General features: G+C 47.4%; 1 protein-coding gene across 1 annotated transcript in view; it reads right to left on the bottom strand.

The window, feature by feature from the left end:
* Positions 1-245: 245 nt before the first annotated feature.
* CAPN14 (calpain 14) overlaps positions 246-11400 on the bottom strand; it is a 36716-nt gene continuing 25561 nt past the window's right edge. The window contains exons 14-22 of the mRNA XM_087436423.1: positions 10772-10808; positions 10238-10294; positions 8556-8613; positions 5945-6009; positions 4538-4606; positions 3789-3867; positions 3069-3185; positions 2662-2717; positions 246-272 (exon numbers count right to left, since the gene is read on the bottom strand). Coding sequence (XP_087292549.1) covers positions 246-272; positions 2662-2717; positions 3069-3185; positions 3789-3867; positions 4538-4606; positions 5945-6009; positions 8556-8613; positions 10238-10294; positions 10772-10808 — 565 coding nt within the window. The remainder of the gene's footprint in view (positions 273-2661; positions 2718-3068; positions 3186-3788; positions 3868-4537; positions 4607-5944; positions 6010-8555; positions 8614-10237; positions 10295-10771; positions 10809-11400) is intronic.

The raw sequence follows: 11400 nt of genomic DNA, 5'->3' as shown, positions 1-11400 counted from the left end.
GCTTGTGACCACAGGGAGGAGAGCTGGTCTTTACAAGTCCAAGACAATCTTTACTTCCCTTTTTGCACACTGGCCATCCAAAGGGGAGATCTGCAGAAGAGAAATCTTCCCAGCTGAGAAGGTGATGGCTGGAGACATGGTCCTAAAGAACAGTAAGTGGGTTGGGCAGGGGTTGGTTGCAGCCAAAGGCTACCGTTGGGCCATATGCAGAGTCCTTGGTGAGGGCAGATGAGGCTCCAGCCTTTTCAGGAGTACAGAGTCATCCTCACCCACTGGACATAATGGGAAAGCAAATTATGGTCAGTTCAGATCCACCTCTGACATTCAGTTAAAAGTGCTTCATTTCTCGGTCACCAGATCCTAGAGCCTAAAATAGGACTTGAGACCTCCTCCCCCTCATTCCTGAGAAGCCATGGAGACAGAACGTTAATGGATGGTTTAACCAGAGGGACCACACCATCTGGTAGTTAGTATAAATCAACCTGAAATATAATCAGCCTCCACTTTTCATGGTGCCTGTGAATGATGATAGCCAAGATGCAGGCTGATTCTGCATTCAATTCTAAACACTTTTTTCCCCCATGAATTCAATTTGGCTTGCTTATGACAGCATTGTGCAGGTGTGTGGACCGACTGGGTAGCAGAAATCCATTAAGGCATGTTTTACGTGTTTACATTTATGGGCCCCTTTGTTTGCTTTATATGGATGTGATGAATGGTCTCTCTAACCCACATAGAGGGGATCTCTGGGGAAACCACTCCTCAGGCTAATTACATCAGAATGATGCTGCTGCTGCTGGTGATGATGAAGATGATAATGGTGAAGTTACCAATGGTGTCGGAGAGAACCTCAGAGTGAGATTCCAACAAGTTGGCTGCCACTCCCTGTAGACCTCCTTTGATGGCCCTGAGGATCTCCTCCTCATGGAACCAGAGATGGTCAGAGCTGGAGAGAATCTTAGAGACCACCTAGTCCAGCCCACTCGTTTCACACACAGGGGAGCTGAGGCCCAGAGATTTAACGTGATTTGCCTGAGGTCCTGAAGCAAGTTACAAGGAGTGCTGTAGCTTCAGCCTGGGTCCCAGTCCAGTTCTCTTTTCATGACAGCACATTGCTGTTCAGGAGCCTGCTCAGGCTGTGGGCCATCCTGTTTCAATTGCACACTCACGTGGTCCTGCTCTCTCAGCTCTGAGCCTGTCGCTATGGAAGGACTGCTTGGGACCAGGATGTGACCTTGGGGATCTGAGCCAGAGGTGGGCTCAGAAGATTCTAACCAATGCCCCTCCAGCTGAATCCCACCTTCACACTCGAATATGGGAGTGATTGAGGGGAGACACATGCTGAGGGTCCCTATATCTTGGAAAGTTAATCCATAAAATGAATATCTGAGGTTAAGGAAGAAACCCCATCTTTTACTAGTCCCTTTCTAAGCAGCCCCAACAAAGGATGTGTTTCAGAAAGCAAGAGCAGATAACTCAAGGCCAGACTCTAATGCCTTTACAGTGACCGCACCTAGCACCACATCTGGCTCATAACAGGTGCTTAATAAGTACATGCAGTTTGAATGATCAAAGAAGACAGTCGGTATCAGATGTGGATTGGTCTTCTCCTGGGCACATCACCTCGTTCATTCAACAATCGTTTGCCAAGCACCTATTACATGCAAAGCACTGTACAAGATTCAGGAAGAGGGCACAGAGGCAAGATTAGAATCCCTGCCCATATGGGGAAGGCTGAGCCAGCCCTTGACACGAGGTTTGTTTCTGGCCGATAAGTCCTGCCTGATCTGACCCCCATCACTTCAGACGCATCTTGAGCCAGTTTCCTCGTTCTCTGTACGCTGGCCAGGACCACACACACTGTCACCTCCAGGCTGGGCCCTTCCCACTCTCCACTCTGCCTGCCCAGCCCCCGCTTATCTCTGAGGTTTCAACTTCAATGTCACCTCCTCCAGAAAGGCCTCTGTGGAAGGCCCTATCCAGACCAGCTCTCCTCTGACTGTCTGTGCTGGAGTTCATTGCTGGCCAGGTCTTCACCCCTCTCTGTGGCCATGCCCTCTGCAGGTGACTTTGAAGTTCCTCTCATGACAGAGGAGGAGGCCGGCTCCCCATCAGTTGGAAGTGGCCTTGGCCATGTGACTTGCTCTGGACAACAGAATAAGTTGCAAGGCACGGTTTGCTAGACGGGAGCCCTGGTCTCGGAGACCTTAAGCGTTGGACCTGGCTTTCCTGTGCTTCTGCCATTGTCCTGAGAAGAGCAAGCCTGGCCAGGGCTTCCTCAATGAAGGTACCTGGCAAAGCCCCCAGCTGACCCACAGATGCACAAGACAGCCAGCTGAGACCAGCTGACTCCCAGCCATGTGACTTCGGAGCTATATAAGGCTGTCATGGGAGCTGAAGTTGTGGGTTTGTCACATGGCGTTACTGTGGTCCTAGTTATTGGGTACACTGAGTCAGTCTCCCATTCGCTTCTATGTGCCTAGTACAGTGTGAGTGCTTAGTAAGTATGAATGAATGAATGAGTACAATGAATGCAGTGCTACTCCCCAAACTCAGTAGAACGAGGAGTCCGCAGAACCCATCTCCTTCACAAGAGCCTGGACCTGCAGCGGCCACCTCTACCTGAGATGATGCAAGCCAACCCCATGGAGAAAGTCCTACCTCTGGCTTCTGGAGGTATATCCCTTTGCCATCTTGGGTTAAGTTTTGGAAGACATCTGTGAAAACGCAGCAGAAAAAACACAGCTAATGTGTGCTGGGAACGTTATGAACTAGTCCTCCCACATGTCCCCTCACCTGGGAACCCAATTTCAGCCCAAAGGCAATCACATGTGGCCACCTTAATATAAGGGAGCTGCCTCAAAACTGTCTCTGGAACAGGTAGGGTATAAATTAGTTTGGGTCTATGCAGCCAGCTTTCACAGGCATAGCCAGCGTCCCTCATAGTTCCCTGGCCTGTTGTTTCTGATCCGGCAGCTGTCCTCCCTCTCGCTTGAACTAGGGACAGGTGGGCAATCCACAAGGAGAGCAGAGGAAGCCTTGACCCTCTCTCCTTCCCACCAGCTCACCCTCCATTTTCTCCGCACGCAGCATCAAGTGGACAAAGCTGACAAAGTCCATTTGGAGGCTGGGGTCACCGTAGCGGATAAGCAACAGCTGGCAGACGTCATCACTGAGCACGATTCCTGCATTGAACACAGGCTCCCGCCGTAAGTGTTGGGGACTTCATACCCAGCTCCCCTCCCACGTGAAGTCCCTTAAATTGTCCCTCCACTTCTTGGACCTGAATGCTGTCGGCATGAGGATCTTCTTTGGGATTCATTGTGAATTGTTTATTATTTAGTCCATTCATTTTACTTTATCTCCACTCCCCATTCCTGCCCCCTTAGGCAACCAGCATGAGGATCTTTTTTCAAGTGGGTTCCTGGCCTTCAAGGCAGGAGGCAGGCTGTTAGTGATCAACAGCATCTGCTTTGGAGCCTGGCTACTGGATGTAAACCCCAGGCAAGTTGCTTAACTTCTCTGAGCTTCAATTTCTCCCTCGGTGAAGTGGGGATTATAACAGGGTGTTGTTGAAGACTAAATGAGAGTGTGGAGTTGCCCACCCTCAATAAATGTTAGCTATGATCATAGTGATTCTAATAGTAAATGTTTCTGTTATTGGCAGTTCCATGCATTTGGACCTCTGAGAGTAAAACTCCGCCCATTAGAATTACTCCAGAATGTCACGCACCCCCTCCTCTCCCTGCCTGTCCATGCCCTGCAGCACCAACTCCTCTCGTGCCTACCTGCCTCCCTCATGGCAGCCCGCAGCTGGGCCCAGTCCAGACATCCTGACCGGTTACTGTCTTGCTTGTGGAAAACTTCCTGTGAAGAACCCACACCAAAGGCTGAGAAAACCAGGCATTTCCAAGCCCCACCTCATAGCCCCTCTGTGCCCCAGTGTCAACAATTCAGAGGACTGTTGGCAAGTGTGAGGCTCCACCAACAGTGCCTGACGCCAGGACAAGAATATGGCAGACGGTCTGTGCCAGGATCTGACCACCTCTTCCATTTTTCCTTAAGGCTTCTGAGAGAGGGAGCAGCCTTTTTGTCACAGGGGATAGACAGTCTGGGTATAGGTAAATGTGCTGAATCTAAGCACATTATCCAAACTTTGAAGGGCTTCCAATTTTATGACTCAGGAGACAAAGGGGAGAGTTGTCAGCAGTGGTTGGAGAAGCAGGAAGGAGCCAATTTATGAGGGACTCTGAATGCCATGCTAAGGAGAGTGGACTTCCTCTGAAGGCCATGGGGAGTCTCAAAAAGCTTTTAGTAAGTAAGTTACATGGTCAGATGGGTGCTTTAGAAATTCAGCAGACTATTGCAACAGGCTGTCTGAGTTTGGGAGAAAGACAAGGAGGTCTCACTGACGGGAGATCAGAGAAGACTGGGTGAGTGGTTGGGATTAAAGGGCTGAAAGGGAGACCTTTCATACTTTGCAGAATGGCCATTTCTGCACCACCCTGCTAGGAGGCATGTCAAGACTTGCTCTCACCTGGTAGAGAGTCAGCTGCTTCCGCAGGTCCCTGAATTCCTGGATGTTCATGGTACCTGACTCGTTAAGCTGATAGCAAGGTTAAGGTCAAAGCCGCCAGAGGAGTTTCATCCACGCCTCTAGAGGCAGCGATTGGCCCTCCACACAGCAGTGTGCAATTTGTGGATGGCCCCATTCATTGTCGGATATCCCTAGTTGGCTGGTCAGTCCAGCCCATGGCTCCCTCGCCCTTGCTATGGAAGGACGGAATGAGCCAGAACGCAGCAGCACCAGAAGAAGTGCTGATGACGGTGGTGATGATGGTCATGCAACAACTACCATTTAATGAAGCAGGATATTTTGACATAGCCAATTTGATGTGATTTAAATAAAAAACAGTATTTTTTTCCTTATTGTTAAAAACAACTTATGGAAGAAGTCAGGCATAGGGTGGCTAAGGATGCCTCTTGTATTTAGTTATTTTATGCAGTTAAAAGCTTAATGGTTGGCCTTTAGACCATGTCCAAATATCCCCGCATCAGAGAGACCACCACCTGCCATCTCCACTTGGGCCACCTTACAGGGAGCCCAGCACTGAGTTACATGATTTACCTACGTTATTTCATTTTCCCCTAGTAGACGACGTAGGTATTAACTCCCTCCCGTGATGGATGATAAAATGAGGGTTCAGAGAGTATGATCTTGTCCAAGTTCATACAGCTGGTGACTAGGCTGGGACCCACTCCAACGCCTGTACACCTGACCTCCGTCCCACACTGTCCATGCCCTCTGCAAAGTTTCTGCAAAGACTGTTTTTTTGTATTTGCAGGCCCCGTCACACTATCCATTCTTTGTCCCTATCTGTAGTATGGGTAATCAAACTTTGATTAAATTGTCTACTTAGAAAGGCAGAGGTTTTGCTAGAAAAATCGCAGGGCTGAGAACCAGGAAAGCTGAGTTTGCGCCATGTCATTGAACTTCCTGAGCTCTGGTGTCCTGATCTGTAAGTGGGGCAGCCACTGCCTGATCACCAAATGGGAAACTTAGGACCCTGAAGCTCTTGTTAAAGCTTCTTCTAAACCTAGAGAATTGTTACTAACCACCACCCTCTGGCTGCCGCATCCTCACTCTCAAGAAGTAAGATTATTATCATTAATTGTTAATAGTGATCATGTATTCTACGCCAGTTCTGTCCCAAGCCCTTCACATGTGTTATCCCATTTGCATCCTCACACCGATCCTCCAGACTAGGTTTTAACACCATCTCTACGCTCAGATGAGGACCTGGAGGCACAAGGAGGCTAAGTGACTTGCCCGAGATCATACCACTAGGAAGCGCTGGGGTTGGGATTCAAGCCCAGGCAGCCTGGCTTCAGGGTGAAGCTCCCAACCAGCAGCATGAATCCACCAACAATCCTGAAAAGATACGTCCAGTAGGGCCAGGATCCCCTGGCAGGCGTCGAGGCTGAAGAGGGGCTGCGTGGTCCCCAGCCCTGTAAAAGAACAGAGAGAGTCTGCATAGGGGCTGGCACCAGGACTGCATGGCATGGCCCTTCCCTGAACAGGACAAGGCTGTGCTGTCTGGGCCAGCCTTAGGTTCGGATAACCATCACTTATGTGGAGAGGAAGGAGCGTGAGGGCAGGGGAGAGAAAGAAGACTTGGTGGTGAAGACTTGCTCCTATACCCCAGGAGCACAGTGAAACTCCGCAGAGAACACTGATTGTAGCCTGGCTTTGCTTTCACAGTGGGTCAGATGGGCACGGCCCTGTGTACCTAGGAAGGGCCAGGATCGTAGAGGTATGAACTCCTAAATCTGAGAGAGACCTGTGAGACCAACTTGTTCAAGCTCCCACCTAAATTAGGGGATTTTTTCCTCGGATGTCTTGATAGATGGTCCATCAATTACAGGAGTTCACTTTTTCCCATGGATGGACGGCTTTAGACAGGGAAAACTTCTTATGTTAATTCCAAAGGAACCTCCTGTAAAATTCGCTCACTAGTCCTAGTTCTGCCTCCAGTAAAGCATAAACAGGTATTGGTCCCCTCTCAACATTTCTCCAACTGTTCCCCAGACGATACTGTTTCTAAACCCTCATCCCCTTCTTCTAGACCCTACACTTTGCCAATATCTCTCTAAAATGTGGGACCAACACACTCCTTCAGATGCAATTTGATTAAGCAGAGTACAATGGGTCTATCACTTGCAAAATTTTCAGTCTGCATTTCCCAAACTGTGTTCCAAGGGAGATGTTCTGCAGAGAAAGGGTTTTGAGTTCAAATAAATATGAAGTATTTTATCTATAGACCATTCTCTCTGTTCACCATGCACCTTAGCATATGATAGTTACTGAGGAGCCAACACTGAAGTTTTCTTTAACACAGAATTTCCCAAGTACAATTGACCACAGAACCTAACCCCTTCTATTTTCTTACTAAAACCTCCTGGTTTCTAATGTTTCTTGAAACACAATTTCAAAAACACAAATCTAAATGCTTCCATTAAATACAGCCTGAATTTGGATTAGCTTATTTAGCAGCAACTTGAAACTATTAGCTCATGTTAAGCTCAAGGTCAACTAAATCAAGCAGATATCTTTCACATAAACTGCCACAAAAATGAGGTCTCTTCTGTTAGGAACTTGTACAACTAATCTCCTAAAAAATAACAAAATGGCAGTTTTTAATTATCATCCTGACTCCATTTCATCTTTTTGGTTTGGGCACAGCTTGTGAACATTCTGGATTTCAATTCTGCTGTCTATTATATTAATGATTCCTCCCAGCTTTGTGCCATCTGCACATCTGATGAGCCTACATTCCATGTCTTCTTCTGAACCATTGATAAAAGTTGAGGAAGTGAGGTGGGGGGAACACCAAGGGCAGAATCCAAAGACTCTCATCTATAACACAGAATTTGCTCCCTGTTTTACATTTATATAATTCTTGGGAATGGTGATAAGACGTGAATATATCTCATATTGCTACTTTTCAACCCACATTTCATCATTTATCGTGGGAGACTTTACCAAATATTTCTCCAAAATCCACAGTAGTTCTCTGATCTATCAATCCAGAAAGTCTCTCATAGGACTAAATGAAAGCAATTTGTCCACACATTTTTTGGAGAGCCATTTTGCAAGGCATTTAAAAAATTTTAAATACGCACAGACCATCTCTTCTGGATAATTTCTCTAGAATGCTTTTGGGGAGTGGGGCCGAGGGGAGGCTTCTTATATTCTACAATTTCTACAGGCTCCCCTTCTGGCTCTTTTACGATACCCGAATTTGCCTTTGAGAAGCCATCAGGAAATTATTTCAAGGCCTGAGTTATACAATACCATAGACTGTAACTTGTTTGGGTTTGAAGTCTTGGCTTCATATAAAGGAGAAGCAATCACATATCTTAGGTAGCAAATACCCTTTAATGGTTTGGTTTACTTTTTCCATTTTGAAGTTCATTTTCCTCCCTGGGGAAATCATGTTCTTCTCACTCAAAACATGCATATAAAATATTTATCTATGGACTTGAAGCTTTCCTAATAATTTATCCCAGGCTTCATATGAAGGCATCCACACTACCCATTTGCAGTTCTCCTAGGTGGTGTTCCCCGTCCTTTCAAATGCTTGTAGGTTGATCAATTTAAATATGAGTTCATCTGAGAGCCCCCTGGGTGGGCCAGTCAATACTTAACACTTACTTGCCAGATTAAGGAAATGGGTGCATTTCTGCCACATGAAATTTATACGCCAAGAAAGAAGTACTCGGCTGTTCTCCTCAAACAGCAAAATGGCAGAAATCTTCATTTTCACTGCCACATGTGTCTACACACCAAAACTAAGCGAAAAGAATTATTTTCCAAACTAAATAAATTCCTTTACTGCTTGTCAGACCGCATGACCCACACTTGTGTAAGACACAGCTGCTCGGCGGACCAGCATGCAGTAATTCACACATCCCGCTAGAGGAAAGAGAAACAGACCCAGGGTGCAGAACAGTTGTGTCCCCTGAGTCCTACAGGATGACACCAAAATACTCACTTGACCAGGTAACACGGTTCAGGATCTTCTGCAGTTGAGCTGCATTTATTTCTGGGTGCTGAAGTGGAAGAGGGGCGGCAGGAGAAAACGATCGTTACCCAAGGCTTGTTAGATGCAGAGGGGCCACGGCTAAAGGGGGCTGGATCGTTCACTCCAGCATCTGCCCAGCATGGCGCATACGCCGCTTTTGAGCAGACAGAAGTGACACCATTATGTTGCACATGAGGAATGTGACTAGACATGTAATTAAATCTGGGACTTCATAAGAACTTTTACAACAGCTTTTAACTGAGTGCCAAGCCCGGAGCACCCCAGCAGAGCAGGACTCTTAAGTAGTAGACTAATAGAGAGCAGCCGTTCTCAAACCAGGTTCTACAGAGATGCTTCAGAAGTTCAGCAAACAATTTGGTTTGTATTTTATTCTTAATAAATATCCTCAGCCAAGACTCCAGATTTCAATTTTAGAGTTCATCAGAAGCAACTCTTTACACTAACATTTAAATTCAAAATGTATTCATGAAATACAAGTATCATAAATTTGAATTATAAAATAAACACATATTCATAATATACAATTTTTTTTTTTTTGTGAGCAAGATCAGCCCTGAGCCAACATCTATGCCAATCCTCCTCTTTTTGCTGAGGAAGACTGGCCCGGAGCTAACATCCGTGCCCATCTTCCTCTGCTTTATGTGCGCCGCCGCCAAAGCATGGTCCGACAAGCAGTGCTTTGTGACCGTCGGGGATTCCGAACCCGGGCCACCAGCGGCGGAGCGCACGCAATTAACCAGTTCGCCATGGGGCCGGCCCCCCGTAATATACAATTTTGATCTGTTTTATATATCTTGGGATTCTCTAGGAGATTTCATTTGATAAAAGGACCGCAGCAGAAAATGTTTGGAACTCCTGGTACGGAGGAAAACTTATAAACAACACGTGTAAGATTCTGACATATCCTCTCTGGCTGCATTAAGTGAAGTACAAGGGGTGATTATGAGAGAAGATGGGAGGGCAGGCAAGCAGTGAATTAAACTGGGAGCATTACTAACCCCCAATGACGTTACTCGGACGTCAGACCCCAGATTCCCAATGTATTTCTTGCCCTAGTCCTAAATGGGTTTTGTGTCCTGCACGTTAGGGACACAGTGGCCTCCAGAGTCCTGTACTCGCGCCGCTGGCCTCCTAATCTGGGTTAGCTCAAGAAAGCACTCCAGGGGACCAGGCGGGTATCCCTGGTCCTCCTTCTCCCCAACTGCCTGTCCCACCCCTACTCCAGGTGACCACCCAAGGGGTCTTTCCCCCTGGGTTTCTGTCAGATGGCCCTCCCCCAGACCCCCAGGGCTTGTCACTGCCATACTCCTGCTCTCTGCAACACTGATTCTCAACTCTGCTATATTCCAGTTTCTCAGGGATTAAAGATTAAAGTTGTTTCTGCTACAACTAGTCAAGTAGCTTCCCAGAACAGATATGCATTTTACAGGAGCCTTCTGGAGACAACAGCTTCACTCATTTGTCTAAAAACTTGAGGACCTGAATAGAAAGTGGCAGTTTGGGGAATAAGTGGCCTTAAGTCACAGTTTATACAGAGGGTCAGGCAAACGAAACCCCTACCCCATGGAATAATATGCTCCCCTTTGTCCCCTGCTCTGCCCACCTCTCGCTACCACACCTGGTCAACTCACCTCTTCAAAGAATTTGGTGGAGAATTCATCCTGCCCTTCATTTTGGTCTACTATTTCCTATAGGAACAGACACAGAAAGATTTAGTCATTCACCCGGATAAATGGACTCTTGGGCCCACGCTTATGTCCATGGCTCCCAGGCCTCTGAAATCCACAAATTTGACCATGAGCACTGTCTTCAATTTTCTACCACAGCGTTCACACATCCCCTGTTTCTCAGTTCTCGCTGCCTTTGGGGAAGTAGCAAACAGTGAAATGGGCAGAAGAAACACCAGGTAGAGAGAAGCAGGTGAAAGTAAGGTGTCACTCATACACCTGGGGCTCAGGGCCCTCAGTGCAAGGACCTGACCAGAAGGGCAGTTCTCTTGGTGCAAAGGCAGCAGAACCTGGGCACTCTTAGGGCACAAAGATAATGTAGTATGTGTGCCACAGGATCTGCGGGCCTCCTCTCCCGACCCCTGAACGTGAGGGAGAAACCCCCCATCCTGGCTTTGCAACAGTTCCAGCCGTTTGGAATTCTGCCTGACTACTCACCTTAGAGAAGACAGCACTGGAACTGCTGCCGACTTCACTGAGGGGAAACAGAAGACAGAATTACCTCTTGGGGAGCATCCTGGGATTCTTTTGGCCAATATTTTCCCTCCCTTGAGAACTCATCTTCCACGTCCCTGTCCAGCTCTCATGCCTCACCTCCCACTTCTCCCTGACGGGTACAGTCTGGCACACACACCCCGTGCTGTTTCTCACCTCCGTGCCTTTGCACATGCCCAGCCCTCTGCTGGGCAGGCCCTTTACTTCCCCCACCCTCATCTAACTACTCCTACTCATATTTTAAAACTCAACAGTCTGCATGGCAGTGAGGCCTGAGATAAATTCAAATGACCTACAGCCAGAACATGAAGAAAAAAAATGAGAACTGGATTCTAAGCATTGAAGGGCTGTCATGTCAAAACAATCACAGGTAGGGCTGGCCCTGTGGCCTAGTGATTAAGTTTGGCATGCTCCGCTTCGGTGGCCCAGGTTTGGTTCCCAGGCATGGACTTACACCACTCATCAGTGGCCATGCTATGGCAGTGACCCGCATACAAAATAGAGGAAGATTGGCACAGATATTAGTTCAGGGCAAATCTTCCTGGGCAAAAAAACCCCCCAAAAACCCCAAT

This window comes from Ceratotherium simum, chromosome 11, assembly GCF_057802395.1.
Source record: "Ceratotherium simum simum isolate JZ-2026a chromosome 11, ASM5780239v1, whole genome shotgun sequence".
NCBI lineage: Eukaryota > Metazoa > Chordata > Mammalia > Perissodactyla > Rhinocerotidae > Ceratotherium > Ceratotherium simum.
The sequence above is the reverse complement of the archived record's forward strand: the minus strand, read 5'-3'. Positions and strand labels throughout refer to the sequence as shown.